At 35.8% G+C, this 17,272-nt stretch overlaps 1 protein-coding gene across 3 annotated transcripts in view; it reads right to left on the reverse strand.

The window, feature by feature from the left end:
* TENM3 (teneurin transmembrane protein 3) overlaps positions 1 to 17,272 on the reverse strand; it is a 255,087-nt gene that overhangs the window by 198,010 nt on the left and 39,805 nt on the right. For all 3 annotated transcript variants that reach the window (XM_081333123.1, XM_081333122.1, XM_081333121.1), the window contains exon 2: positions 6,735 to 6,972. In XM_081333123.1, coding sequence (XP_081189249.1) covers positions 6,735 to 6,972 — 238 coding nt within the window. The remainder of the gene's footprint in view (positions 1 to 6,734; positions 6,973 to 17,272) is intronic.

Genomic DNA, 17,272 nt, shown 5'->3' on the forward strand with positions numbered 1-17,272 from the left:
ATTATGAAAGTGGATTGGTATTATGGAATAACTGATTTAAAGTAAAGAACACATTAAATATGAGTGCGAATTACTGGATATTTATAAGATTTTAATGACAGCACACTGTTAGATATATCTTAGTTCTAGTCTATAAACTGAATTGTGGATTTTGGTTAATTTATTTTTTAAATCTCTCTTCAATCTGAAAAATATTACTCTATATTCAAACACATAGGAGAGTTTAAATTGGCCATTTTTCAGAGTACAAAATAAACAGTAACTCAATTTCAATATTGCTAAGTTGTCTTCACTATCAAATTGTTTCTGAGTATATTTGGAAATTTTAAAGTCTTGAATGATTTGAAATTTTGCAATGTAAAAGAACATTTCTTTTCTCATGAATCTGATATCCTTTAAGTTCCTCTTGTGTGTGCCACTATCTTAAGAAGCATAATGAGATTAATAAATGCAAAATAGCAATAGCTATATGTAAACCTTGGCATTTGAAATCTGAGCTAGCTCAGATTTGAAAACAGCTGGGCATCATGACTGACTGGCTTGGGAAATATAAATACAAACATAACTTTCTCCATCAGAGGGGAAAGAGCTGCTTTGCTGGTGAATGAGTTTCTTTGCAAAGCACAGGACTTTCCCTGATCATGCTGCTCAGCGGCTTTGTTACTAGGCCGCATGAGTAGCTGGCTCTCCCACATAGCCAAGCAAGAGAGGCCTGCTTTTCTTCCCTTCCCCCACCTATAGAGCTCTGCAGATCTTAGCAAGGTAAGTGAGCAATTGTGAATGGTGGAGGGAAATATAGAATTTTGTGGAGGGAAAAGCCTTTGGGGACCCAGCAGGGTAGGCAGGAAATAGATGGACATGCTGCAGCATCTCTGCAGACAGTTGTAAGGGTGAATGACCAGGGATCTGCAGAGTTCATAACTCTGAAACAGGGTTGTATGTAGGTCTTGGGGGGAGAGGTCTGTTGTAACTTTGAACAATTATTTAAATGACCTGTTATATCTGGAGGATTATGTATACATCAACTATCAGCGTGAAATGCTAGGTTATATCATAACTTGTAATGCCCAATGAATTACTGCTTTCCAGATTGAAATTCTAAAGACATATCACTGGTATTTCTGACCAATCTGAAAAAAGGGCCAGTTCAATTCACTGTATTATTGTAAAATGAAAGATGAACTTAGTCATCAGACTTAGTCATATATGTTTAAATTTTAAAAAGATCCATGACTATCTGATCTTCTATACCTAGAAACTGGTCTAAAGCTTTGTTTATTGCTGTTTAACCAATAATACATTAGATATATAAGGCCATCCAATTAGAAAGATGGTTCAAACTTGTTTGCTTTTTAGATTGTACTATTGCTGATTGACTAACTTGGTAAAAATTAAATCAAATCTATACTAATACTGCACTTGAAATATAACAATTATTTTTTCAAAACTTCATCAAAAAGGATTAATCAATATTTCCCATTATTTCAAATTATACTTAAAATGGAAAAGAAAAGACAATTTCAGCCTTTTTGTTGTTGTTGTTAGTTGCAAAGTCGTGTTCAACCCATCGCGACCCCATGGACAACGTTCCTCCAGGCCTTCCTGTCCTCTATCATCTTCTGGAGTCCATTTAAGCTCACGCCTACTGCTTCAGTGACTCCATCCAGCCACCTCATTCTCTGTCGTCCCCTTCTTCTATTGCCCTCAATCTACTATCCTTAAATTCCTTTAGGACAAGCTGTGCAATGTAACTCTCAGTGGAAAAAATGGGTTTTTTTTTCTTCCATAGGCAGTGACAATTTTCAGAAAAGGAAGGAAAAACTTGTTTCTTCTTATTAATATACTTGCTAACTTCTTTTAAGTATAAAATTGCCAATAGTCAAAACTGAACCTGGGATCTTAGATATAAATTGCAGCTTCAGATGATCTTAACAATTAATATTTATCAGACTTAACAAAGAGAGGACTGAAGAATATATTCCCAGGGCCCAAGCTTCAGGATCTTCATTTTCACTGAACAAATAGAAAAAAAAACATATATTATTGGGTATGCCCATTCTGGTATTTATTTATTGTCCCCTTTATCCTGAAATATTTATGCTTGTTCTAGGATGGATTTTACTTTTTTGTGGAGTCTTGTGAACTCTTGTATGTTCCTTCTGAGTCATTTCTCAGGCCTGTCTTTCTGGCAGGTGTTTCTCCAGGTATACCCAAATTTCTGCTTGTACACAGGGACCTGGGAGATTATAGCATCATGCTAAGCGCAATGTACCTTGATTCTTGCCTCCTTAGATTGGCTATTGGATAAATACTTTGGTTGTTGAGCATGGGACCTGACGACGGGGCCCCTCTCTAACATATTTTTTTTAAATCTGATTGCAGGCTGAAAGAAGGAAGGGATTTTACTTTTTTTAAAATATATTTTTTATTTTACTCAGAACAAAGTTAAAATACAAAATAAAAAACTAAAAAACCCCAAGAAGACGTAAAAAAAAACCTCATAAGTCAGAACGTTAAAAAACATGCTTCAAAAAAACACAATGTCAACACTGCTAACATTGAATGTTCTTGCTTGACAAGAGATGAAGAAGCAGCTATTTCATATGTTAAACTTGTGTATTGCTTTAAGAGATTGGATTAAAGTTGGGAGGGGGGAGGAGGAGGATTGTACCTCAAGGCCATCTGAAATTAAAGAAGATAAGAATTTGGCAGGTTTTCTAACAGAAGGGAAACTGATTCTTTAAATTAGTTGGAGAATATGATTAATGACAAAATTAGAAAGGTGGAGAATTGTGTTTTAATATATTGTGCAAGGGGGCGGAGATTTCAGATTCCAGCTTCCTTCGAGCAAGCATTTGCCGGTGTATTAGGCTAAATAAAGGACTTTTAAGGTAAACAATGCCTCAGAGTCACTTGAAAAGCCCATACGTCGGAAACTTGACACACAACACATTATACACATATTATCCCCTCTAGTTGAATACTGATTATTACTGCAACATTGCAAAACAGGCACTCCCCAAATTTTTAAATTGCTAAATCTATTTGCAACTTGTTGACCTGTCTTCTACAGTATATGTTACATTAATGACAAAGTAGTTAGCAGAAAAAACAATAATAGTAAAATAGAAAAAAATAATGTTTCAAAACTTTCTGTTAACCAACTATTATTGGAATCCACTTGTAGGAAAATTTACCATGGCATCTTAACTATCCTGAATCATTCCAAAAGTTGTAAATAGTTTATCCTGGGTCAAAAATCCATGTCTGTTTCTTAATATCCTCTCTTGTTAATTGTTGTTTAATTAAATGTAATAAATTCAGTCTCCAGAACAAATCTATCTTCAGATCAGAGTGCAAGCAGAAATAGTTACCCGTTAACTGTAATAAATCTATCCAGTCTCCCTCCATTTTTGTAGAGGAAAGTAATTTGTCTCCCTCTCTTTCAGCTATGACCATAACGTTGAAGAAGTATGCAGATTTAAACTTCAGAACAACAGATAAAGTCCACTTTCTGGATCAAAATCTTTTTGTGTACCATTCTCCAAAAATGAATCTTCAGATTCTAACATTCTTTGAACAATCATTAAAGTTTGATCAAGTTTTTGTAAGTGAAATCCAGCCAGAAGATGCATATTCCCCACCCTTCTTTCTTAGTTTTCACACACTGTTCAGTCATTTCATTCTATGGAACTTAATCAGGGACCATAAAACATATGCATATGTATATATATTCCTCTATATTTCGATCCAAGATTATAAAAAAATCAATAAAATTAACTCCAGGTATTTTGCAGATTCAAAAAATACAGAATCTAGTGGTGAGAGCCTAATGTCTCTTCACACACACACACAAATGTTGCCATGCTTTCCATATGGAAGGAACAGAGATCATTCAGAACAACATATAGCAAAAGGAAAAAAGAGAAAAAGCAATTAGAATCCAGCAAGGGGTTGAAATAAATCAACATTCAAGCTCTGATCAACTTTTAAAGCAAAAGGAAAATAAAACAGTAAAGTCAAAGAGTGAAAGTTAAAACTCCAACATGCTTAGAAAATGAAACTCATTGACAGGAAGATGGATATACCCAGTAACTTTTCAATAGGTTCCATGGGGAATTGGAATCTTCAAGACCCTCCCTTCCCCACTGGGTCCACAATCATCAACAAGTCATCCAGGGAGCAGCACTGCTAAAGAACCAGCTTTAGCAGTGAAATCAGCAGATTGTTGGCAAGAGAAAAAAAGAAAATCTTATTGAGCAGTAGCCATCTTGAGAGAAGGAAAAGAAGATAGTGATTTTACTGATAAATAGAGAAGTAGGATTTCTGTTGTATCTATTTTCTTTCCTCTTTGGGGCTGTAGACGAGGATTTCTTCTTATCAGATCTAATAATTTCTTCAAATAGCTTTATTCCCAAGAAAGGCTTTGCTGAAAGATTGACTCCTGAGTGGGGATCATATCCCAAAGACATAGTCACAGTGCAACCACCTCCAGTATCAACTATTGGCAGTTTGGATTCTAGTCCATATTATTGGTGTTTTCTCTCAAGAACACTCACATCACATGTGCATTCACTTCACATCCAGGAGATAATATGGGCATATTTGAGAAGGAGGGAAGAAATAGTTTACAAGCCTTATTCACAGAATAGATACCATGCTGGATACTGAGTACCTTTTCTCAGTTTTTGCTGTCACTGGGTCATCAATTACCTAGTAGGTAAACACTAGTGTTTGCACTGTTGCATTAGGTTGCTAGTTATGACTTATCTATGTTGGCAAGTAACAGATTATTCAAATCTATAGGCAGTATAGCAGTGATATTTAGGATCCTATAGAGACACCAGCTTGTGGAATGTTTTCATTCACTTACTCACTGAACACCTTAGGCCAGGTGTGTCAACCTGCTGGCCCGCGAGCTGGATGCGTCATGGCGAAACTGCATCCACCCCATTGCTGGCAATAAAAAAATTGTGATACGTCATGACACATCACATGACGTTGCAAGTTTGACACACTGCCTTAAAAAGAGAGAGAAACAGTTTTGTAGCTTTTGTCCTAACATTATGTTTACCACTTTAAGTTCGTTTTTGTAGATAGGCAACTGTAAAAGTTTATGTAATTAATAAAATATCATTAACAAGGGCAGAACCAAATTTATTATGATAGCAATAGGCAGAAATAGCAATGTTAATAAAGAAAAAAATCAAAAGGATTAGGGGTTTCAGTATTTTAGAAAACATAAATTATATGTTCTGCAGCTATAGAACACTGCTGATAGAGTTCAGTGATTTTACTTGGCTGCTCTATGGTAATAAATAGTGTTTTATTGTTTTCTTTTCAGTTTGTCTTCTAAGTAATTATTCTTGGATTGGGTTATCTTTTCTTAATTGGATAGGTTTGTAGCTTGAGAAAAGCATGGGTAAATCCTTTAGAGGGTCTTTGATGGACTGTCAGAATAGGTATGTTTGTTTTGTATGGCTTAATTGTAAACATTAGATTGTTTGATATGTTTTGGATGAGAATGGAAATATCTATTTATTTTATTAATATGATTTGTGTCTCACCTTTCTTCTTATAAGGTAATCAGTGGATTTTATGTATAACCTGGTTCTTGTACATCCATTGTAGTGTCCCAAAATACATATGATTCAATGCTTTGTTTAGGGCCACTGCCATTATGTAAAGTAATTCTCTGACTTCTCTTTTTACTATTTTTCTTCTTCTATTTCCCTTTCCCATGTTCAACAGCTGTTTTATAACATTTGCTTAATAAAGACTAGAATCTGTACATCTTATAAGTGGACTCTGTTAAAGCTTATGTGATAATAAACTGTTAGCTTTTAATGTGCCACCAACTTTTTGTTGTTGCAGTGGCAGTCACAGAAAACAGACCAAAAGAATGCCACCAAATACAAGTCAAAGGACAAGAAATAATAAGAACCATATGCAAAATTAAAAAAGCAGAAAGTATCTGCTGCTAAAAGTTGCTCTATGAGGGATATGTGCATTGTCCAGATTTGGTGAAATAAAGAAAATAAATACATGCAAACTTCTCTAATAGCATCTTATTAATCTAATTCTTATTTACCAAAGATAAAACATTCTTGATGATAATTAAGAGTTGTCTGACCATTAGACCAGCATATAAGCCAAGTAAAATAATAAGTAGAAATTACATGCATCAAGATAATAATAATACAGTGAGTGACCTTAGAGTAGCCTGATTTACATTGTGCTAAACCTTTGAGATAGGTAAGATCAAGAAACAGGCACAGCAGGGATTGCAGGAACACTCTTTATTGTTGTATGGTAGAATAACAGAATTTTGAAAATTTGGCAGATTTTATCTTTGCCCTATCTTATTCTTTCCTCTTTCTCTGGATTGAATAATATTTTTAATGCTCCTCCCCTTAATAGCCTCCTTCCTTCATCATTTCCAAGATCAGGTCTGTATTCCTTTACAGCCCTAAAAGCTACCACAAAGTGTTGGTTCATATGGTGTATGTGTATATATATATATATATATATATATATATATATATATATATATATATATATATATATATATGAACAATTAAATTCAAATGTCAGCTTGGGACAAGGTGGTAGCATCAAATCTGTGGCAATGGTAAAGTAAAATTCCAGCTGTGTTAACAGAACAAGGGAAGCACAAATTCCAGATTTCTAGTATGCTGAGCATAACTATAGTCTTAAAGGTCCTAAAGGATTACCTGCTTTCCAGTGGCACATTACTGCCAAGGACCCAGCTGTCCTGCAGCTGGACCGACTCGGGTGTGGTTTGCAGCTCGGCGGGCAAAGCAGCCGGCGGGGCCGGACTCTGGTTCCTCCTATTTGTCAGTGAATTTCTGTTAAGGGAGGTGATAGATGGGTGATTCTGTGCTGAATGCTGCTTGTGAGAAGGTGGCAAAGGTTGCAGGGTCGACTGGCCTTGGTTATTTGGAGGTTGCTCTGAGAAGAAAGAAAATTAAAGTTTGTTATAGATCATCCTTATCTTTGCTAGAGCTAAAGCATAAACTAATAGCCCATTTTCTAAAATATTAGCATATATGCTATTAGTTAGTTTCAATTACATTCTTTAAAACTTTATCCTTAGTAGGCAAAGATCTAATTAATATACAGCAGATGGTACAACTACTTTTGGCTTTATTTTAATTTTTAATTACTCTTATCAATATCTATATAGGAAATCACATGACATATCCCCTAGTGTCATCTTGTTTTAAAAAAAACAATTTTGAAATTAAACAGGTAATTTTAACAGACTATAATGTTTTTGTATATATCCCTATAAATTATGTAATGAAGGCCTTTAAAAGAAAAATACAAGCTTAATTTTTTTAAAAAAGCCATTTTTGAAATTAAACAGGTAATTTCAACACTGTGTGTGTGTATACATACATACATACATACATACATACATACATACATACACATATATATATATATATATATTCCTATAATTATGTCATGAAGAGTCTTTTAAAAGAGAAATACAAGCTTAATTTTACTGCTATAAATTATTGCAGTTTTGCTGCTAAAGAGCAGGAGATTATCCTAGTTTAGTGCCTTTCAAATCAGGCAGATCTGCACTATGATCTGCTAATAGATGCTAACTATTCTCTAGCAGAAGGTCACTCTGTGAAGCAGATGTTGCTTCATGGATATTTAACAGACTGAATCACATCTGATTACAACGTCAGAAGACTCATATACTTAATGACCGTTACATCCATTAGAACACATATAGAACAGATTTTCCAATTTCACACTATGTGATATAACTATGTTTCAAAGTGAGTCACAGGTAATCAGAGAATCTTGTAATCACAACAATGGTATAAAGATGTTATGTCTCTCAACAACAATAAAAAAATAATCTCAGGCAGGATAGCTAGCATTAGTTTCAAAATGTCTTATATTCTATATTTAAGATATTTTTTTTATCTTGCTTATATAACAGAAACATATGGCAGATATTATAGATCAGGTATGTTTCTTCGTTATGTACAAAAGTTTTTTTTTTGTTATAGGTACCAAATTGGTCCTCACTTGTTTTAGACCAGATATGTCAAACTCACGACGTCACGTGACATCACGCAACGTATCGGTACAGTTTTGCCATTGCCGGCAATGGGGTGGGCGCGGCTTCCGGATAATGCATCCAGCCTGCGGGCCGGCAGTTTCACACCCATTTTAGACTAACAAAAATGTGAAGTAAAAAAACAAATGTACACAGTTTAGGCAAGAGCAAAGTTAAAATGTAAAACATTCTCAAGCTTTTCTTGGAATCTGGCTTAGAAATACTTCAACAAAAGCATATGATGCATATGAAGAATATGTTATTATTCAGGTAGCATACAATTAATCAGCTTTGCCCTTATCAACACCAGTGGATGTTAGTGCATGTGATTAAAATCAGTATAGAAAGCTTTAGGGCTTCAGGATAATTTAAAAGACTAAAGCTCACAACAGCTTTTTAAAAGAATCTACTTAAAACTTTATCTGATTTAGATTAGAAGTTAATTATCAGTCAGTAGAGAATTAACTTTCATCATTATATGAAAATATATATAAAATGATCAGTTGCACAACAGGAAACCACATTTTATATATTCTCTATATACAGAATACTAATTTTGCCTCCTGACTGAAGAACAGGCTAATATTTTTGCTATGCATTTATTCATATTTAACACATCTGCTTTCTCAATGCAGTCTTGTTGAGTAAAATCTTGGCTATTTATACACTACCATTTTATAGTACAGTATCCTGGTATTTCAAGATCATATTCCCCCAACTCCTTTTAAGCAGTAAAAGCACCAGTGATACAAATCAGGTGGTGAAAGTGAAATCATTTTAGTCATTACTTTATTTAATGGGGGAGAGGGGGAGAGACAACTAGAACTCCCTTTATGGCAACTGTAAATTCTCAATGAAGAAAGGCAAGAGCACAGTCCTATACTTCTCTGATTGTATATATTTATTTTAAATTGCTAATCAATCTTCCCTGTTGCCAATTCAGCAGGGTTTACTTTAAAATAGGTCAATGAAGAACTAAGCCTAAGGCTACTGTAAAATAAATCACAGTGAACAATATTTTATTGTACAGCTTAACAAAATGTAACTGTGCAAATTTCACCTCTACAATTAATTAAAGAAGTCCAACTTTTTTTCAGAGTTTTTACAGGCCAGAAAAAAAAGATGTTACTTAAAAATCATTTGGGATTCTATTTGCGGAGATTGCATGTAAACATCAGGCTATTTTAACTATAGAGATGCATTGTGACTGCATTTTATTTCTTCCAAATCATTTTCAAAGCATGTGAATTCCTAATAATTACCTTGATGTAATACAAAATGTACTACTTTTCTACAAAAATGAGCTGTTTGGCCAGATAGAGTGTTGTTAAAAACTCCAAGTGAGAGCAAGAGTGGTTATTAGAGAAGAAAAGGCAAGCAGGCCTTATACAATCAAGATATAATCATGCTGAAAAGCATCCAATATTCTTGGCAATGGATCAATATCGATGCCTATTCTTTCTATAAAAATCCTGTATATGGAATAGCTCCAGAACAGTGCTCCAGATCAGTGATCCTTTAACATGGGAAAGATTACACTGGGTTAGCATCTATTTCTGCCAGATGCATGTTGTCTTATTGTTGTGATATTAAAGGTAATATTATGTTAGTGATCCAAGATTTTTATTTGAACACTTGTGTCTTCCAAGATAGAAATAATGGACCACGGGCAAAAACTATGTAAGCAGTTTTACACTTGAGTCTAAGGTGGTCAATTACTATACTTTCATAACTGTGTGGCAGACAAATGTTCAGAAGATGCTGTTTTTCGTGTCACATTGCTGCAATGATGGGGCAAACCACAGCTGTCAAAACCTATTCATTCCATATAGCTATTAGGGATGCTGGAGTTTTGGCAGGTCTAATTGATACATGTGAAAGATTCTTTTCAATCTTAGTGAAATGTCAGTCAGGTGTTGAGTGATTCTAAAGCAGCTGTGGCCAAGTGCATTCTAGCTTTTTGGCTGACAGTTCCATTTTGATGCTAAATAAAGGGAAAAAAATATTCATCCTAAATGGTTTCAAGAAAACAGCTACAATGAATGATTAGAAAAAGGCACATATTCAACAAAATGAAAGATCATGGAAGTGAACAACTACATTAGTTTATCTAGGGCAGAGAAAAATAAATTATTTAGGTATTCAAAATATAAAATGTATCATATGTTTGCTACACATTAGTTAAAAGTAGTTCAGCAATCTCATTCAACCAAAGCTGAAGTGTACACTAGTGAAAAATATATGTTCCATTGTATAAATTATCTTTGTAAGATAAAATCACAATTTTATGAAAACCGATGAGTTAATAATGCACTAATAATCAATGAAGTAGTTAACTATAACTTCGAGTAATTTTTCATATTAACTGAAGGTATTTTTCAGATGTAACAAATATAATACTGGCAGACCACATACAATCTATATCCTGAATGGGGGTGGGGGATTTAAATTACTAAATCCTCAAAATCCATGACTGTCCACATAGTACATACACATATGTATTATTTTTGCTGTCACAAGCCTAGAAATAATTAATCACAGTAATATGACTACCATGTATTTACCAGCAACTATACAACAGCAGAAAAGATTCTTCTTCATAATGTAGACTGTCAATGCGATGGATTGGGAAGTGTTGAAAATACTTTTTAAATTGACAAGACTTTTATCAACTTTAGTAAAATATGCAGGCCAAGCTTATTACATTATTAATCGATAAATCAAAATCACTTATCCATAATAATCCTTCCTCCACTGACAACAACACCTCATTTTTCATATCATGTGCACATGACAATTGCTTTAGATTCAACATTATAATTTATAATGAAAAAAATATGATACCCTTCAATTTCTGAAAAGGACCATAGAATTTACTAGTTTCAATGAACTAGTGAGAAGTACACTAAATAGGCTTAGACATTTGTGGTAAATCCTATAGACTTAGAAACAGAGGACTAGTACAGAGTAGGGAGTAAACAACCTTCATCAGCTAAAGAGCCACATTATACTTCATATGGCATATTGAGGAGTAGGATCTCTTTTGAGAGGGATTTCAGGAACTTATGGGGGAAAGTGGATGCTGTGAATATTTGCAAACTAAGGGTCTCACAGGAAGACCACAGTACTGCTAGTAGGCCATATACAGCTGTGGGTGCACTTTTAATTGAGGGGCAGGTGATACCAAGTTCAAAATTTAAATTACCTTCTGTTTACAAAACTAATGGTGGACCACTAAATAAATACCTTTGAACTACATCTACAATCAGTATGCCCAGAGTATCCATTTGTTGACATACAACTGTGTGGATACATATTACTGCTGAAAGAACAAAGTCTACACTTGTTTTATACAGAAAGCAATATAAGGACCCTGTAATTTTCTCCATTCAGTCTTCTATTGATCAATATTTGGTCATTAAACTCATATTTAAGCCAAACTCCATGCAATATCACTTCAGTTTTGCTTTGGTCTTCTGTTTCCTCACTAATATTTGATGCAGAAAATAAATGCACTGAAGTTGAATCAGGAATTTTGGCATCAATATTTCAATAAAATATGCAAGGTTTAATCTGGATTTTGATTCCAAATCTAGTAATCTGTCAACTTTCCCTTTTCAAATCAATTCAGAACTGATATGGTTAGACTGAGCATCTGGTGTCCAAGGGGCTTTATGTTCTGATGTTTGATTTCACTGACTTTACTGAAGTTTTAAAGCTAACTATTAGAAAGATTGGGAGTATAACTAATAAGCCTGCTTCACAGAATCATTCAACAAAGAAAATTGTAATAGTCTTCAGTGTTCTGGTTATTTTTTAACCTATAATACACTAGAATATAATGAAATGAACAAACCATTACCGTATTTTCCGGCGTATAAGACGACTGGGCGTATAAGACGACCCCCCAACTTTTGAGATGATTTTCAAGATTTTTCGTCTTATACGCCGGAAAATCAGCGAGCCCGGGAAGGCACGCCCTCCCCTCTTACTGTGGAGGAAGCAGGGCAGGCTGGCATCTGGCGGGAGCCGGCAGGGCAGTCCTGCGCAGCGCGCGCTCCCCGGCTCCTAAGGAGTCCTCGGGGAGCCATGGCAGGTGCCTCACGCTCTTCCCTCTTGAGGCAGCATCGGCGGAGCCGTCCGGCATTGGGCGGGAGCTGGCAGGGCAGTCCTGCGCATGCGCGCGCTCCCCGGCTGTTAAGAAGCACTCCTTAGCAGCCGGGGAGTGCGCGCGTGTGCAGGACTGCCCTGCCGGCTCCTGCCCGACGCCGGACGGCTCCGCCGATGCTGCTTCAAGAGGGAAGAGCATGAGGCGCCTGCCATGGCTCCCCGAGGACTCCTTAGGAGCCGGGAAGCGCGCGTGTGCGCAGGAGTGCCCTGCCGGCTCCCGCCAGACGCCAGCCTGCCCTGCTTCCTCCACAGTGAGAGGGGAGGGCGTGCCTTCCCGGGCTCGCTGACTTGCAGCCAAGCCGGAGCCGAAAGGGGCTTTTCCTTCCACCCACCCTTTGGAATAGACGCAAGAGCTCCCAGGGTCTGGCGTTTGCAAGGGGGAGGGGAAGGGGCTGAGAGGCTCTTGGGGGTGGGAAGGGAGAGTCACGTTGGAGGGGGGACTGGACTAAGGAGGCTTGAAGTTGCTTTGCAAGAACGGGGGCGCTCGATTGATTTATGTACTATTTTCCGGCGTATAAGACGACTGGGCGTATAAGACGACTCCCCAACTTTTGAGATGATTTTCATGGGTTAAAAAGTCATCTTATACGCCAGAAAATACGGTATTCAGTTTGCATAAAATATAGTTTCATAGCAAGTGTTTGTTTTTTTCTTGGAATCTTCATATTGAATTTGGCGATTCCTATAACTCTTAAATATGTGACATATTTCACTTTGTATGATCTGTTTTGAAATCATGGAACTTTTACCAACATATAGTGGGTATTTCAATTTCTTACATGCTATGTATTTGAGTTAACCATTACAATATTTACAGTGGCAGGTTATTTTAGTTTTGCCTTCAAATATGCTACAAACAATGAGAATTATCATTAACAAAAGAAATTGCTTTGATATAAGGTTCTGTATTACTGAACTAGCGAGAATGCTGATATTTATGATGATTACAGCAAATGGAAAAGACAGTAAACTCCCAATTTAATAATTCTGCTCAACCCGAAACCTATTCATATCTATTGTTGACTTACTTATAAAACTTACTTTTACTGAAATCAACTATTTTAAAAAACTAACTTTTGAAGGGAGATAATGTCCTAAATAGAATATCAAGACTCAATGGAGTGTTATTTGGAAAAAAAATAAAACATAGATATTTAAAACATAGATATTTAAAATAAGATATATGTGTTATTTAAAATATTTTATTGAAATTGAGAAAAAGAATGATACAAGTTTAATAAACGTTATGCTTCTAAAACATTTTTCAGAAAACAACAAATTAAATTGAAATTCACATGATTTAAATGCAGAACATTTTCCTGTTCATAGATACAACTTCTTATGCAATTGCACATCAGGCTTTGTCATACCATGTTTCTCTGAAAATAAGACTGGGTCTTTTTTTGCCTCCAAAAGAGGCACCAGGTTTTATTTTTGGGGAGGGGGTGACTTTTATATTCACCTCTGGCACCGACAGCCTCGCCGAGCCAGTCTACTTCTTCTTCGGCCAAAGGAGCATCTTCATTCTGCAGGTGGGAATGGAGCTCTGGCCTGCATTTTGCAGTCAAGCCTTTCTGCAAATTCAATCCATAGCTCAGTTCTTGGCTGCAGAGATCTTGCAGAACCAAGCTATGGACTGAATTCATAGCTCGGTTCTTGGCAAAAAGGCCTGTCACTGAAGAATGCATGCCTGGCTGCAGAAGTCTCCGCAGAAGAAGTGGACCAGCGAGGAGAGGCCCTGCTGCAAGGTAAGTGGATGTGGGGCATGTGGGGCAGTTCCACCCTCCCACTCCAGCTTGATTTTTAGGAGTGTGCCTCACCCCAAAATTGGGCTTATTTTGGGAGTAGGGCTTATATTAGACCCACCCCCAAAAATCAAGCTAGGGCTTATTTTCGTGGTAGGCCTTACTTCAGTTTTCAAAAACATATTTACATTTCATAAAAGATTTGAATTTTGTATTAATGAGCTCTCTAAGTTTATAGCAAGAATCTATGTACAATTCCAAGTTTAACATGCCAAGATAATTAAAACAATTTCTCTCCAGATTTAATCTGTTTCAATTTAGGGAATGGAGCTCCTTTGAAGTAATGAAATGACCACTGCTGCACAATGTAATTATTATGTCAAGTGTCTGAACCATAAAAGATTAAATATTTATATTTTACTCTCTTAACTAAAATACAGTAAGGTGAATAAATTGCTCAAAATGTTTTTAAAAGAGATTAAAGATATTCCTCAATTTTTTTGAATAAATAACAAATTATGTAAGCAAAAAAGAAAAACATAGAAATTCTGATGTTAAATTCAATCATTATTTTTTTCCTTAAAGAGAAGAAATGAAAATATAGTACTTATTTTCTCACTGTTTATACTTTTATGAGTTAAGATTACCCTGGTTGAATTAATTTCAAGTTGTCTTTAACATTTTGCCTATTAAAAGCAAGTCGAAGAAGGGCTCTCTACAATGGTGAATATTAAAGTCAGTACAAAATGAAATACTCTGGCTCAGCCATACAATCTTAAAACAAAAACCAAAAACCTAATCTAATCAGAATAGAGCTGGAAGCCACCTTGTAAGTCTTCTAGTCCAATCCCCTGCTCAAGCAGGAGACCCTATACAATTTGAGACAAGTGGTTGTTCAGTGTCATTTAAAAATCTCCAGTGATGAAGCACTCACAACTTCTGAAGGCAAGCTGTTACATTGGTTAATTGTTCTGTTAGAAAGTTTTCCTTAATTCCAGATTGCCTACCAAATTTAGCAAACCTACCAATTTTTTTTACTGTGATGCTGCCAAGATAGGTAAAAGAAAGACAAAATGGAGCTCATGTTGCAATTCCAATTTTATCTTCTAAGTTTAAACATCAAGGTTGATGAGACATACAGTTAGCACAATTTGAAAATGTATATAAACTAGGGAATTCCCCCAGAGTGTTTAAGTGTTATACTTTACACTTTGAAGGAAACAAGCACCCTTTATATTAGCATTAGAATTATCTAGCACTGCAGTTAAATTCTGCAAAACTTCTTCCTTCCAATTACACTGCCATAAAAAGTTCTGCATATTTCATGAAAGGAAGATAAATTAATACATTTATATTCCATCTCACTATGTAACTCTAGCAAAAACATTTTTTTAGTTTTTAAAGAACAGCATTGTCTAATATTTTTAACATGTTATTTTATTTCATTTAAACTATTAGAAAATTGAGAAACTTTTAGAAAGCATATTTTTAAGTGATAAAATGAAAGAAATAGTTTTATTGGAGAAGGAAGAAAAAAAAATACATATTAGCTTGTTCCTATGTATTTACCATACAGTCCTTGCTGACAAGGCACTGGTTCAGAGATTGTCCAAGGTTAGAACAATGCTGAAAAAATAACTTTACAACCAATTTATGAACTTTGGAGCATCCCCCAGCCATGTGATCACCATTGCAGTCAGTACACATTGTCCTGTGTCTGACTTTTTAATTTTCTGCCCCACTTGCAGAGTGGAGAGAAAGGGAATGGAAGAGAGCAAACAGGCACACAATAGAACAGGGGTCCCCAACCCCCGGTCCATGGACCGGCATCAGTCCATAGCATGCCAGCAACTGGGCCACACAAACAAGCAAAGCTCCATCCTCAGGATGCAGACAGTATTCAAATCCAAAAACCTCTCTCCATGGCACCAATCCCTGATGCCCAAAAGGTTGGGGACCTCTGCAATAGAGAATGAACATTCAACGCCAGCTGGTGCATTCCCCCTTGTGCACCAAACACAGTCCCTCTTCTCCTTTCACTCTCCTGGAAAAGAAGAGGCTCAGAAAACAATTTCTGCAGGCAATCTTTTTTTGCCCCACCCCCAGTGGAGAGTGGAGAGATTGGAAAGGAAGATGTTAAAGAGTAAGCAAGCATACAGTGGGGGACACACTGGCTGTTTGCTGAAAGATGTCTATTCCCCATTGTGTGCCTACTTACTGTCTTCTAATTCCTTCCACTCCAACTAATACACAAACATTAGTTCCCTTCTTGTTAATTATTAATTAGCGCTGAGTTGAGCATTCCAAAGAACAGGGCTGTGGTTAGGAGGCAAACAAAAGCAAACTGACAGTGAAACTAACTAGCCATGCCTCTTTGTAGCCAGAAAGTACAGTTGTGGTCATGTAATTTCTCACTTAGTGACTACTTTGCTTAGTGACCAAGTTGCCAGTCCCAATTGTGGTCTCTAAATGAGGATTAACTGTGCTTAATAAAACTTACAAAATAAGATTGGAAAAGAAATAAAAACTAGTTAAAGGTGGAAAAATCCATCCCTTTTTGTTTTACTATATGCATATGAAAAGAAAAACTGCTAATGAGAAAACAGAACATGGCTCCAATAACATTTTGCTGAGTTTATGCTTGACAATAGGAAACTTATCAGGATTTTACTGAATTCTAGGCATGTTTTAGTTTATACTATTAGCTAGAAATAAACAAAATCTAGTTATTGAGAACCCAGATATGAAGCACAATTAACACCATTTAATCCATGTTTTTTGTATAAAAGCATTCCCCTTTCAATGTTTTGAAATAATGAGTATAAAGTCACAATTATGAGTTACATTTAATTGAGTCTCTTCACAAGCTTCATTTTGGAAAACAGCAAAAAAAGTAGCAATTTACAGACATACGATGTGGGATGCTGCGACCTACTGTAAGCACCTGAAATGCAACCATGTGGGTCTATGTGTGCGTGTTTTAAAATTTTTAAACATAATTTTTCAATTAAAATCAGTTAGTTTATGTGTGTTTTATGAGTAAAGCCTGATAGGATGAAGTAATTTACTTGGTAATTTAACTAGGCATATGCATTAAGCAAGGAAAAAGTCATGTTTTGAGATCTACAGTTTGGTTTGTAACATTTTGTGGAAAAATTGAAATACCCAGAATGGCTCAAGTATTTTATATTCTACATAAATCAAATCTAAATAAAAATTTCAAATGTTCCAGACAATGGTCTCTTGTTCCTCC

The sequence above is a fragment of the Vipera berus genome, assembly GCF_964194415.1.
Source record: "Vipera berus genome assembly, chromosome: 7".
Classification (NCBI taxonomy): Eukaryota; Metazoa; Chordata; class Lepidosauria; order Squamata; family Viperidae; genus Vipera; species Vipera berus.